Here is a 15116-nt window from a genome sequence, read left to right as displayed (position 1 = left end):
AAACCTTCAAGGGTACCTGACTGCACGACCAAGTACAGGCGTTATCTATTCTGGATGAGGGACCAGTGGGCCTCAGTACTGTTCACTGATGAAAGTTAATTCACTCGGAGCAAAGATGATGGCCACCAACGATGTTGGGGACTTCAAGGAGAGTGCTATGCATCCGCCACTGTTGTCATCAGATGAGCCTTTGGTGGTGGTAGTGTTAGTGTGGGCAGGTGTGTTTAATCAATACAGAACTGCCCTACACAGTGACAGCCCCTACTACTGGAATAACAATCCAGTCATTGTGCTTCTGCATGAACAGCACAGGCCTAATTTTACCTTCATGGACGACAACGCTCTACTCTTCAAGGTCGCATCATTAGGGAATGGCTGCTGGAGACTGGGGGCCTCAAATGGAGCTGCTGCTCTTTCTCCAGACCTGAATCCCATAGAAAAGCTAAGGGATCGGCTGAGTCGCCGTGTAGAGGCCATAACTCTGTACCCCAGAACCTCAATGACCTGAGAGCCACCCTTCAAGAAGAGTGGGATGTCATGCCTCCGCAGGCAATAACTCCACGTTATCAGCTGTAATTGATGCTCACGGCCACATGACAAGTTATAGTGACACGTGACATTTTGGGGCGATTGGATTTTGTTGACTGTTGTTGGCTTTTGTTTCAACAAATTGTTTGAGCTGAGGAAATCGCCATTGCATGATTCTACTTAAATGCCCTACTTTTATGAAAAAAATCATTGTAGGGTGAACATTTTATGTTTTACTTAAATTTCACCCGAAAGCCAAATATCCCTTTTTGAGAGTAATGTGTTATTATTTAGGTAAGTTAAAAAACAAGTATGAAGCCTGATTTGTTAGTTACCTTTATACCCCCCATGCTGTAGTCTCTCTGAATTCTGTGTAAGATACCGGCCGCCTTGTGTACGGCCCCTTCCATCCACAGCCCTCCTCCCCTCTATTAACAAGCAATTACAGGCTTACGTGAGAGCACTTCAGCTCGAAAACCTCAACTCATTGATAGACTTTTCCCAGGCAGGAATTACTGCCCAATTCATAGTCGCCTTTTTTCTCTGGTTATTGACTTCTCATCTGCTGAATGCAGCGTTCCCCAGTGTCCCGCTCTGTATGTACTATATGTAATCTACTAAGTGCAAGGACACGTTTTTTGAGCTTTTATAATTTTTCCAGCTTTCCTTTAACTCTTTGTAGCAGCAGTGCAATCTGCTGTGCTAGGCGTCAGTAAAATGTGGCATTGTGGCTATTAGGACATGTACACCTCATACAGCAGGGTCACCCACTTAGCAGCACTCGGATCTGTGTCTCCTGCTGTTGTGTGGCTTTTTACCCACTTATGTATTCTGATGGCCTGTTAAGTTGAATAGTTGCCATTGCAGTTCTCTGAATTGCTGAGACAACCTTTTTAAAGCAAACCTCCACCCTGGAAATGAAAGGAGACTGCATTTCCCATATATAATCACCCTACCTGGTCAGTAGTGACTGCGGTATGTAAGGAGCTGGACAGAGTGGGCGACTTCGGTCAAGCGATTGCTTATTATAGCACTTGGAGGCCAAACAATGTCTTTTGGGTATGCCACAGTCCAAAGCCTGTTAGATTCTGCTAGAGGCAGTATCTAGTGGGCTGACCATCAGAGGAACACCTGCAGGCTCACATAATGCACTGCACTACACAAGTAGTGCTGGATATTCTTTTAATTTTAAGTTGGTTTTATTTAAGGGGAAAAAAGTGTCAAATGAATTATAAAATAAAGCTGTCTGTGAAAAACAAATGTTGCCTGTCAAAATATGCCCCCCCCCCCCAAGGAAAAAAGTATTTTATAAAAGAAAAAGTGTGTGTGTGTATATGTATAATATATACAGATGTTTATAGACGCGCGTGTGTGTGTATATGTATAATATATATAGATGTTTATAGACGCGTGTGTGTGTGTGTATAGATAGAGTAGATAATATAAATAAATAAATAAATATATATATATATTATTATATGAGAACGAAAAAATTATATAACTACATATACACTGTGTATATATACAGTATTTATAAAAAAAATAGTGTCTGTGTGTGTGTATATATATAAATAATATACACACACGTACATATACATATATACACACACACATATACAGACACACACTTTATTTTTTTATAAATATTGTATATATACACAGCGTATATAGTGTTCATGTAGTTATATATATAATTTTTTTTCATTCTCACTCTCTCTATATATATATATATACATATATATATATATATATATATATATATATATATATATATATATATATATATATATATATATATATATATATTATATATGAGAATGAAAAAATTATATAACTACATGAACACTATATATACAGTATTTATAAAAAAAATAGTGTGTCTGTATATATATGTGTATGTATGTGTGTGTGTGTATATGTATATCTCTTGCATGGTCAATGCTGTATAACTCAAATAAAAATAACAAATTGTTTTTGGTTTTGTTAGCCGGGAACACAAAAAAGGAAACGTGTTGTGAACCCAAAACTGTCAACAGTGCTTGTGTCTCCGAGTATGAAAAACTAATAATAATTGAAGTCTGCTCTATGGCGAACCATTTTTTTTTTTTTTTTTTTTAAAAAAAAGAGTGCAACTATGAAAAGGCATAAAATCTGTTTTGGGCACTAAGGCCAAATTATGCCTGGTTAATATCTGTCACCAGGTTTTTGCTACTCCCATCTGCAAGTAGTATACTGTAGGGTTAAAGACCCTGATTGCAGTGCTGTCACTTACCGGGCTGCTTTCATAAAATCACGGTTTTATCTGCTACAAATCTACCAGTTTGCTGAAGCTCTGTATAAACCTGATGCCATGTAGTCCTCAATATTCATGGGCTCTGTATAACAGCGCCTCCACCATTGATTGGCAGATTTCATCCTATATACAGAACGGTGCCAATCAATTGTGGAGGCGCGGTTATACAGAGCCCATGAATATGGAGGACTACATGGCATCAAGGTTAGTAGTGATAATTAATCTGCTGCTTGCACAGCAATGTTTTTCAAAACTGTAACAATCAGCCCAGTAAGTGACACATCACTAGAACCAGGGTCTCTGTCTCTACACTATGCTGCTTTTAGATTAGATAGCAAAACCTGGTGTCAGATTCCCTTTAAGGGATATATAGCCAATGTATAAATGTCTTTTGTGAAGAAAAAAACAAAGATGTAATCAAAAGTTCTACCTCCTCTTTATATAAATCTTTTTGAAATGTAGAAAACTGTAGTTTAGTCGCCTTTCTGGTGTTATCCCGAACTTTTCTTATTTTCCTTGAATGAACGAATAATTTATTTGCAGGTAGTTGCTAAAGTCCGTCTTGTTATGACTTGTGACCCTCTGTTCTGGCTTAGAGCAGTCGCTGTGGCTCCTGCCGGCAATGGTTTAGCTTCTGGTGTTGTGATATAGACAGAGCAGCTCCTTCTCTTCCGCTCTGCTCTGTCCACATGGCGTTTCTTCTGGTCATGTCAGTTGACAATCGACTCCTTGCCTAACTGCTGAGAGTCAGCAGTTATTCAGAATGTCAGTACTGACGTCCCATAGAAACAGCAGAGCGGAAAAGAAAGCTGCTCTGTAGACGCGAGGTGAAATTAATAATATAGATGTATAAAGAAGCGTAACCTTTCTGCCCTGATGAGATGGTTTGTTTGATTCACCGGTAGATAACTATTTTTTAGTAACTTGCCTGGTTCCTGCTCGCGGTCCAGAAATCCGAGTCAAAAGCCGAAATTTGTTGAAAATCTTCGTATTTAGTTGCATTTTTCCTACATTTTTACCTCCTCTGCTTGTCCTTCATTCCTCACCCGAAAGTCAGAGCCTTCTTTCTCATTTCACCTCTGACCGTGCTTTTCACTTTGCTCCTCCATAGGTTTCTATGGTAATAAATCCTTGAAAAATGACTTTTTATGTTTTTCGTGTGTTAATGGAATCAAAATGAGAGTTTTGACTTATTTTTTCTTTACTATTATTATTTACTTCTCTATTTTTTTCTTTTTTTTTTTTTTAGGTCACAGAACAAAAAACCAAAGTGCCCGAAGTGACGAAACCAAGTTCAAGCCAAGCGACGGCCGCCAGCCTACCTGGCAGTTCCCCCTCGCCACCAGTAAATGGTGGCAACAATGCCAAAAGGGTGGCAGTGCCGAACGGACAACCGCCCAGCACCGCCCGCTACATGCCTCGGGAGGTGCCACCGCGATTCCGCTGCCAGCAGGACCACAAAGTGTTACTGAAACGTGGGCAGCCCCCTCCGGCGTCCTGTATGCTGCTGGGGGGAGGAGCAGGGACTCCCCCCTCCTCCTCTGCACCAGGGACTAGCCCAGGCAACGCACAGCCAGGGACAGGAGCACTGCTGCCGGGGGAGAGCGGACCCGCTACAGGTAAGCAAGATTCTGATGCGGTTCAGTTTAATCTAAACCATCTCGCTGCCTTCTCTTGGCTTCACAAAAATGGCCAACTGCCTTAATCATGGAAGTGAAGAACAATATGCAGCAAATATTTCATTATTAGTCTGATAACATTCAAATTCCCCCAGTAGTAGCCTGGATCTTCTGAGGACATTTGATTCACATCAAAGTTATTCACCACAAATTGAATGTTCCTTTTTGTGATCTGGGGTCTCTCAAGATGTAATAAATTTAGTATGTAAGAAAAAAACAAACAAAAAGACTACTTCACCGGTCACCTGTCTGGCCATATACGTATCTTATGGCAGGTCGTTCGATACTCTTCTTTCCACTGTTTTGTGCCGCATCTCCAGTGTCTCCAATCTAGGATGGAACGTCCATCCACGTTATAAAACCTCGGATCTCCATGTGCGCTGTGCTGATGAGGTGCATGTCCTGACGTCAGGATACACTGTGACCGCCGAGACCCGGGGAGATGTGGCACACAACAACTAAGAGACTAGCCATTGAGGGCCTAATGGCAGGCAATGAGCAGCATGGGTGGCCAGACAGATGAGCGCTCAGGTACCATGATTCCATGAAAATAAGATTCTGTCTTATATTATTTGTCTCCAAAAAGTCATTAGGGCTTATTTTAGAGTTAGGGCTTATTTTCAGGGAAACATGGGCAAGTTTACCCCCCAAAAAAGGCAGAACGCATCCAGGCGTTCCACCGCAGGTCCTCCAGGCGTTCCACCGCAGGTCCTCCAGGCGTTCCACCGCAGGTCCTCCAGGCGTTCCACCGCAGGTCCTCCAGGCGTTCCACCGCAGGTCCTCCAGGCGTTCCACCGCAGGTCCTCCAGGCGTTCCACCGCGTCCCAGTTCCATCGCAAGTCCACAATGCCTTGCAGCGCAGGTCCTCCCATTCTGGTCTGGTGAGGATGATTGCGGGGTCCTCTTTCTTTTGGGGGTGTCCGCTTCCTATAATGAAGTATCCTACAGTATTCTTTCACTTTTTTAGCTGCTTGGACACTTCATTATTGAACCACGACAAGGGTTTATTTTTGGGGTAGGGCTTATATTTAAGCCTTACCCTGAAAAGGCTGAAAATTCCTTCTAGGGCTTATTTTCGAGGTAGGGCTGATTTTCAGGGAAACACGGTATTAGTTTTATTGTTTTTTTTGTTCTCACCTTTTGTTGGCTCTTTCTGGGGCTGACTGCCATTATGCTGAATTTACACAGTGCGGAATAAAAAAAAAATCCATATTCTGGAGGTTTTTTTTTCTTTTGTAAACATTCATTTAAATTGAAGGAATTTGCTCATGTCTATTCAGCTTTCAAGAACTCGAATGAGGAGTCATTTATCATTGATGCAATCTCTCAGGACAGCTCTATAAACAAGTGCAAGAGTTATGGGAATTTTTAATTTTATTTTTCTTTGTCGCTCCATTGGGAGACCCAGACAATTGGGTGTATAGCTACTGCCTCCGGAGGCCACACAAAGTATTACACTTTAAAAAGTGTAACCCCTCCCCTCTGCCTATACACCCCCCCCGTGCATCACGGGCTCCTCAGTTTTTATGCTTTGTGTTGAAGGAGGCACACATTCACTCATGCTCCCATTTTAGTCAGCAGCAGCTGCTGATTGTATCGGATGGAAGAAAAGAGGGCTCCTAACAGGGCCCCCGGTATGCTCCCTTCTCACCCCACTGAGTCGGCGGTGTTGTTAAGGTTGAGGTACCCATTGCGGGTACACAGGCTGGAGCCACATGCCGTTTTCCTTCCCCATCCCTTAGGGGCTCTGGGAGAAGTGGGATCCTATCCGGTCATCCAGGCACTGGGACCGGGCTCCCTCCGCAGCCCCTTTGGGATTCTGACGGACAGGAGACTGAGTATCATCAGGGACAGGGCCCTGCATCTACAGGTACTCTGTGTCCCCTTGGGGACGGTGCATGGAGCACTTTGGCCTCAGACGCTGCAGCGACTGCGGTGTCGGTATGAGACCGGGACTACCGCGCCGACCGCGCCTGCTTGCCGGCCGCGGTTTTAACTTTAGTCCCCGGCTTTTGCGGCCTAGTGCCTTAAACTCCCGCCCCCGGGCCTGCCAGTCAGGGGAAAGGGCGGGACGGTCGGTCTGACGCCGACAGTGAGGGCTGGAGCACACTTAGCTGTCCTCCTCCCCCCTCACTATTCACTCTGGGGCACCAGATTCCCGCACTTTTGTAGTTACGCCCACGGCTCCCTCCTCCCCTGTGAACGCCGACAGCCATGTTTTAAGCACATTCTGCCGGTGGAGGAATTCTGGCAGCAGCTCTGGGAGACCCGAGGCAGGGAATCTGGTGGCCACACACCGCTTGAGCGGTCTGTAAGCCACACCGGTCACCCGGTGCTGGTCCCCCTAGAGTGCCGAACTGTATATATATATATATATATATATATATATATATTATATTTGTATACATTTTTCTCGGTTCGGCTGTACTGTTAGCTTGTGGCTATATATCCCTCTGTGATCATTCTCCTGCGTTCACAAGCAGCAAGGGTGCCAAGACACAGGGTTATTTTGCAACCTGTACCTCTTGTGCGGCTATGCTACCTGCAGGTTCCACCTACCCTCACTGTGAGCAATGCTCGGGCCCTGTGGCACTCGCTCAGCCGGAGCCTGGGGCACTGGTGGGTCCCTCGGCCCAGGTAGAACCGCCGGCTACCCCTGTACAGGCGGCAGGGACAGAGTTTGCAGTTTTAGCTGAGAAACTCTCTGAGTCACTTTCACAATCCATGGCTCAGTCTATGGATAAATGGTCTGCTAAGATACTAGAAGTCTTGCAGTCCAGACCGGCCCTTACACAGGCCCCGGGCACTGCGGGATCGCCCCCAGGCCCCTCTCGGTCTGCGACGAAGCGTGCTCCTGGGGTGGCCTCTAGTTATTACGTGGAGGACTCCGGCACGGACCGCAGTCCCAGACGGGCTAAGCGGGCTCGCTTAGAATCTTCCCCGACTTCATCACGCTGTTCGGGGTCTCAGCTTGAGCACTCTCTAGAGGATGAGGCGGAGGTCGCAGCCCAGGACTCTGACCCTGACGTTGCTCTCAATCTTGATACACCTGAAGGGGACGCCATAGTAAATGACCTTATAGCGTCCATCAACCAGGTGCTAGATCTTTCTCCCCCAACTCCACCTATAGAGGAGTCGGCCTCACAGCAGGAGAAGCACCAGTTTAGGTTTCCCAAACGTACTCGGAGTGCTTTCTTCGATCACTCTAACTTCAGAGATGCTGTCCAGAAGCACAGGGCTTTCCCGGACAAGCGCTTTACTAAACGCCTTAATGACACACGTTACCCCTTCCCCGCTGACGTGGTTAAGGGTTGGGCTCAATGTCCCAAGGTGGATCCTCTAGTCTCTAGACTGGCGGCTAGATCCGTAGTAGCAGTGGCTGACGGTTCATCGCTCAAGGATGCCACGGACAGGCAGATCGAGCTCCTAATGAAATCCATCTATGAAGCCATAGGCGCGTCCTTTGCCCCAGCCTTTGCAGCAGTGTGGGCACTCCAGGCTATCTCAGCTTGTCTGTCTGAGATTAATGCGGTCACCTGTACCTCTGCTCCGCAAGTGGCGTCTTTGACTTCTCAGGCGTCGGTATTTTCATCCTACGCCATGAATGCTGTCCTGGACTCGGCTAGCCGTACAGCGGTAGCATCCGCCAATTCGGTGGCAGTCCGCAGGGCCATGTGGCTACGCGAATGGAAGGCAGACTCTGCTTCCAAGAAGTTCTTGACCGGTTTGCCTTTTTCTGGCGACCGATTGTTTGGCGAGCAATTGGATGAAATTATTAAGCAATCCAAGGGAAAGGACTCGTCCTTACCCCAGCCCAAACCAAAGAGACCTCAGCAACGAAAAATTCAAGCGAGGTTTCGGTCCTTTCGGCCCTCAGCCAGATCTCAATCCTCCTCATCCAACAGGCCACAGAAGAGCCAGAGAAACTCTTCTGCATGGCGGTCTAAGTCACGTCCTCCAAAGACCGCCGGAGGCACCGTCTCCAAGGCGGCCTCCTCATGACTTTCGGCCTCCCCAAACCGCATCCTTGGTCGGTGGCAGGCTCTCCCGCTTTTGCGACGCCTGGTGGCCACATGTCCAAGACCGATGGGTGAGGGACATTCTGTCTCACGGTTACAGGATAGAGTTCAGCTCTCGTCCTCCGACTCGTTTTTTCAGAACATCTCCGCCCCCCGAGCGAACCGTTGCGCTTTTTCAGGCGGTGGACACTCTGAAGACAGAAGGAGTTGTGATCCCTGTTCCCCTTCAGGAACGTGGTCGCGGTTTTTACTCCAACCTATTCGTGGTGCCAAAAAAGGACGGTTCATTCCGTCTCGTTTTGGACCTCAAATTGCTCAACAGACATGTGAGAACCAGGCGGTTTCGCATGGAATCCCTCCGCTCTGTCATCGCTTCGATGTCCCAAGGAGACTTCCTAGCATCAATCGACATCAGGGATGCCTATCTCCATGTGCCGATCGCTCCAGAGCATCAACGCTTCCTGCGTTTCGCCATCGGGGACGAACACCTTCAGTTTGTGGCACTGCCTTTCGGCCTGGCGACAGCCCCACGGGTCTTCACCAAGGTCATGGCATCCGTTGTGGCAGTCCTACACTCTCAGGGCCACTCGGTGATCCCGTACTTAGACAATCTTCTAGTCAAGGCACCCTCCCGGGTGGCATGTCAACACAGTCTGACCGTTGCTCTGGAGACTCTCCAGGGGTTCGGGTGGATCATCAATTTCTCAAAGTCAAAATTGACTCCGACCCAATCACTGACTTACCTCGGGATGGAGTTTCATACTCTTTCAGTGATAGTCAAGCTACCGCTGGACAAACAGCGTTCGCTGCAAACAGGGGTGCAATCTCTCCTTCGGGCCCAGTCACACCCCTTGAGGCGCCTCATGCACTTCCTGGGGAAGATGGTGGCAGCAATGGAGGCAGTTCCCTTTGCGCAGTTTCATCTGCGTCCACTCCAATGGGACATTCTCCGCAAATGGGACAAGAGGTCGACGTCCTTAGACAGGAACGTCTCTCTGTCTCTGGCAGCCAAGACCTCTCTTCAGTGGTGGCTTCTTCCCACTTCTCTGTCGAAGGGAAAATCTTTCCTGCCCCCATCCTGGGCTGTGGTCACGACGGACGCGAGTCTGTCAGGGTGGGGAGCGGTTTTTCTCCACCACAAGGCTCAGGGAACCTGGACTCCGACAGAGTCCTCCCTTCAGATCAATGTTCTGGAGAGAAGGGCAGTGTATCTAGCCCTAAAGGCGTTCCATCGGTGGCTGGAGGGCAGGCAGATCCGCATACAGTCGGACAACGCCACGGCGGTCGCGTACATCAACCACCAGGGCGGCACTCGCAGTCGTCAAGCCTTCCAAGAAGTTCGGCGGATTCTGCTGTGGGCGGAGGCCACAGCCTCCACCATCTCCGCGGTTCACATCCCGGGCGTAGAAAACTGGGAAGCCGACTTTCTCAGTCGCCAGGGCATGGACGCAGGGGAATGGTCTCTTCACCCGGACGTGTTTCAAGAGATCTGTTGCCGCTGGGGAACGCCGGACGTCGATCTCATGGCGTCTCGGCACAACAACAAAGTCCCGGCATTAATGGCACGGTCTCAGGATCACAGAGCTCTGGCGGCGGACGCCTTAGTTCAGGATTGGTCGCAGTTTCGACTGCCTTATGTATTCCCTCCTCTGGCAATGCTGCCCAGAGTGTTGCGCAAGATCAGGTCCGACTGCCGCCGCGCCATCCTCGTCGCTCCAGACTGGCCGAGGAGGTCGTGGTACCCGGACCTGTGGCACCTCACGGTGGGTCAACCGTGGGCGCTCCCAGACCGACCAGACTTGCTGTCTCAAGGGCCATTTTTCCATCTGAATTCTGCGGCCCTCAACCTGACTGTGTGGCCATTGAGTCCTGGCTCCTAGCGTCCTCAGGGTTATCTCAAGAGGTCATTGCCACTATGAGACAGGCCAGGAAACCAACGTCTGCCAAGATCTATCACAGGGCTTGGAGGATCTTCTTAGCCTGGTGCTCTGAGAAGGGGTTTACCCCCTGGCCGTTTGCCTTACCCACGTTTCTTTCCTTCCTTCAATCCGGAATGGACAAGGGTTTGTCTCTCGGCTCTCTCAAGGGACAAGTATCAGCGCTTTCCGTGTTTTTTCAAAAGCGTCTAGCCAGGCTTCCGCAGGTCCGCACGATCCTGCAGGGAGTTTGCCACATAGTCCCACCTTACAAGCGTCCGCTGGAACCCTGGGATCTCAACAGGGTTCTACGGGCTCTTCAGAAACCACCTTTTGAGCCGCTGCGGGAGGTCTCTCTATCACGTCTTTCGCAGAAGGTGGCATTTCTAGTGGCAGTTACATCACTCCGAAGAGTGTCAGAGCTTGCAGCGCTGTCATGCAAAGCCCCCTTCCTGGTATTTCACCAGGATAAAGTGGTTCTGCGTCCAGTCCCGGACTTTCTCCCTAAGGTGGTGTCCCCTTTTCATCTCAATCAGGATATCTCCTTACCTTCATTTTGCCCTCATCCAGTTCACCAATGTGAAAAGGATTTGCATTTGTTAGATCTAGTGAGAGCACTCCGGATCTACGTGTCTCGCACGGCGCCACTGCGCTGTTCTGATGCGCGCTTTGTCCTTGTCGCTGGCCAGCGTAAGGGGTCGCAGGCTTCCAAGTCAACCTTGGCTGGGTGGATCAAGGAACCGATTTTTGAAGCCTACCGTTCTTCTGGGCTTCCGATTCCTTCAGGGCTGAAAGCCCATTCTACCAGAGCCGTGGGTGCGTCCTGGGCACTGCGGCACCGGGCGACGGCTCAGCAGGTTTGTCAGGCGGCTACCTGGTCTAGTCTGCACAGTTTCACGAAACACTATCAAGTGCATACCTATGCTTCGGCGGATGCCAGTCTAGGTAGGCGAGTCCTTCAGGCGGCGGTTGCCCACCTGTAAGAGGAGGGCCGTTGTCGGCTCTTTTTATCGGGGTATTCTTTTACCCACCCAGGGACTGCTTTTGGACGTCCCAATTGTCTGGGTCTCCCAATGGAGCGACAAAGAAGAAGGGAATTTTGTTTACTTACCGTAAATTCCTTTTCTTCTAGCTCCTATTGGGAGACCCAGCACCCGCCCCTGTTCCCTTCGGGCTGGTTGTTCTTTTGTGTACACATGTTGTTCATGTTGAATTGTTCTTTTGGTTCATGGTTTTCAGTTCTCCGAACATCCTTCGGATTGAATTTACCTTAGACCAATTTATAAGTTTCCTCCTTCCTGCTTTTGCACCAAATCTGAGGAGCCCGTGATGCACGGGAGGGTGTATAGGCAGAGGGGAGGGGTTACACTTTTTAAAGTGTAATACTTTGTGTGGCCTCCGGAGGCAGTAGCTATACACCCAATTGTCTGGGTCTCCCAATAGGAGCTAGAAGAAAAGGAATTTACGGTAAGTAAACAAAATTCCCTTCTTTATACCCCAAAGGTGTGTAAGGTGCCTCATGAGGTCTGAGACATAGTTTGGCCACATGGATAGTAGACCGTGGAGTAACATATATTCTAAAAAGTTTGACAGAGAGGTTTACATTATATTAATTTTTATAAAAAGTATGTGAGGCATCAACCATCTAAGTATATGCAATACCTCTACCCCACCATTTGTCATATGGGAACCATAGAGGCGTCTCCATACACATGGGATCATTGACAGGTTAAATCCACCAATAATATTTTAAAATTAAGAGCACCCTGTCAGAAGGTTTTTGCTCCCGATAGTGTCACCCGGACCTGCAGTCTTCTTCCTTAGTATAATTGAAATAAAAAGTTCCACATCCGCTCGCTACAGATTAGGTGAATGATGTGGAGTGGCTGCAAAGCCAAACTATTGATGCTTGACTGACAGTTCAAGGTCTTGTGGTGATGTTTGCTTCAGAGACCATTAAAGCCACTGGCAATTGGATTCTGTCTCCTACGTCAATATCATATAATTTGATGAGCGGGATGAAAGGTGGGAGGGCTGGAGTGGATGGTGGAACTGTTATGCCTGCTTTACACGCTTCAATAAATCTTTCAATCCGTCGTTGGGGTCAAGTTGTAAGTGCCGCACATCCGGCATCGTTCGTGACGTATTTGCGTGTGACACCTACGTGCAATCAAGATTGAACGAAAATACGGTGATCACATACACGTCGTTTATTCCTCATACATTGGACGTTTTGTTGCACGAACCTAGTGAATTGTAACGTGTGACATCCCTCATACGATTTTGATGTCTGAGGCTATGTGCGCAGGTGTGCGCTCTGCACCGCAGCTTAAAAAAGGTCTGCTTCAGAGCGCAGCTGAAAAGCTGCGTTCTGAAGCGCCTCACAATGTCTGTCATTCACTAATCTCTGTCAGTCGGTCACTATCTCTGTCCCTCTCTCTCTGTCCTTGTCAGTCTGTCCCTCTTACCCCCTCTCTCATACCCACCGATCTCCGATCCCCGGCGCTGCACGGCATTCACACTGCTCCGGCGGCTTTTACTGTTTTGAAAAAGCCGGCCGCCCATTAAACAATCTCGTATTCCCTGCTTTCCCCGCCCACCGGCGCCTATGATTGGTTACAGTGAGACACGCCCCCACGCTGAGTGACAGGTGTCACACTGCACCCAATCACAGCAGCCGGTGGGCGTGTCTATACTGTGCAGTGAAATAAATAATTAAATAATTTAAAAAAAAGGCGTGCGGTCCCCCCCCAATTTTAAAACCAGCCAGATAAAGCCATACGGCTGAAGGCTGCTATTCTCAGGATGGGGAGCTCCACGTTATGGGGAGCCCCCCAGCCTAACAATATCAGTCAGCAGCCGCCCAGAATTGCCGCATACATTAGATGCGACAGTTCTGGGACTGTACCCGGCTCTTCCCGATTTGCCCTGGTGCGTTGGCAAATCGGGGTAATAAGGAGTTATTGGCAGCCCATAGCTGCCAATAAGTCCTAGATTAATCATGTCAGGCGTCTATGAGACACCTTCCATGATTAATCTGTAAATTACAGTAAATAAACACACACACCCGAAAAAATCCTTTATTAGAAATAAAAAAACACAAACACATTCCCTGGTTAACCACTTTAATCAGCCCCAAAAAGCCCTCCATGTCCGGCGTACTCCAGGATGGTCCAGCGTCGCATCCAGTGCTGCTGCATGGAGGTGACCGGAGCTGCAGCAGACACAGCCGCTCCGGTCACCTCCACACAGCAAATGAAGACAGCCGCGCGATCAGCTGAGCTGTCACTGAGATTACCCGCTGTCACTGGATCCAGCGGTGGATGCATCGGTGGCCGCGGGTAACCTCAGTGACAGCTCAGCTGATCGCGCTACTCACCTCAGTTGCTGCGTGGAGGTGAGAGGAGCGGCGGTGAGTAGCGCGATCAGCTGAGCTGTCACTGAGGTTACCCGCGGCCACCGCTGCATCCACCGCTGGATCCAGTGACAGCGGGTAACCTCAGTGACAGCTCAGCTGATCGCGCGGCTGTCTTCATTTGCTGTGTGGAGCTGACAGGAGGGGCTGTGTCTGCTGCAGCTCCGGTCACCTCCATGCAGCAGCGCTGGATGCGACGCTGGACCATCTTGGAGTACGCCGGGCGTGTGTGTTTATTTACTGTAATTTACAGATTAATCATGGAAGGTGTCTCATAGACGCCTGACATGATTAATCTAGGACTTATTGGCAGCTATGGGCTGCCAATAACTCCTTATTACCCCGATTTGCCAACGCACCAGGGTAAATCGGGAAGAGCCGGGTACAGTCCCAGAACTGTCGCATCTAATGTATGCGGCAATTCTGGGTGGCTGCTGACTGATATTGTTAGGCTGGGGGGGCTCCCCATAACGTGGAGCTCCCCATCCTGAGAATAGCAACCTTCAGCCGTATGGCTTTATCTGGCTGGTTTTAAAATTGGGGGGGACCGCACGCCGTTTTTCTTCGGCGCTCCATTGGGAGACCCAGACGATTGGGTGTATAGCACTGCCTCCGGAGGCCACACAAAGCATTACACTAAAAAGTGTAAGGCCCCTCCCCTTCTGGCTATACACCCCCAGTGGGATCACTGGCTCACCAGTTTTCTGCTTTGTGCGAAGGAGGTCAGACATCCACGCATAGCTCCACTGTTTAGTCAGCAGCAGCTGCTGACTATGTCGGATGGAAGAAAAGAGGGCCCATACTAGGGCCCCCAGCATGCTCCCTTCTCACCCCACTTGCGGTTTGTAAGGTTGAGGTACCCATTGCGGGTACGGAGGCGGGAGCCCACATGCTGTTTTCCTTCCCCATCCCCCTGAGGGGCTCTGAGGAAGTGGGATCTTACCGGCCTCCAAGCCCTGAGGCCGGGCTCCGTCCACAGACCCATTGAACCAGCTGGATAAGTAGCCGGGGTACCGTTCAGGGACAAGGCCCTGCAACATTCAGGTACTCTGTGTCCCCCTATGGACTGGCCGCGCACACTCCAGACTTGCTGGGTGTGCTAGTGCGCCGGGGACAGTAGCGCTGCGCGCTGGGGTTTGAGTCACTGCAGCTTGGCTGAGTGACTTTGTGTTGGAAACTACCGCGCCGGCCGCTCCGGGAGCGGCGGCGCGGCTGGGACTTGTAGTGCGCCGGGGACTTAGCGCCGACCGTGCTTTTACGACGGCG

At 49.1% G+C, this 15116-nt stretch overlaps 1 protein-coding gene across 1 annotated transcript in view; it reads left to right on the top strand.

Moving 5' to 3' along the window:
- The window catches only part of TNRC6B (trinucleotide repeat containing adaptor 6B), a 189137-nt gene that overhangs the window by 55052 nt on the left and 118969 nt on the right, over window positions 1-15116 (top strand). Inside the window, exon 4 of the mRNA XM_075321778.1 lies at window positions 4071-4440. Within this exon, the coding sequence (XP_075177893.1) occupies window positions 4071-4440 (370 nt within the window). The remainder of the gene's footprint in view (window positions 1-4070; window positions 4441-15116) is intronic.

This window comes from Anomaloglossus baeobatrachus, chromosome 8 (assembly GCF_048569485.1).
Source record: "Anomaloglossus baeobatrachus isolate aAnoBae1 chromosome 8, aAnoBae1.hap1, whole genome shotgun sequence".
In the NCBI taxonomy this organism is placed as follows: domain Eukaryota; kingdom Metazoa; phylum Chordata; class Amphibia; order Anura; family Aromobatidae; genus Anomaloglossus; species Anomaloglossus baeobatrachus.
The sequence above is the reverse complement of the archived record's forward strand: the minus strand, read 5'-3'. Positions and strand labels throughout refer to the sequence as shown.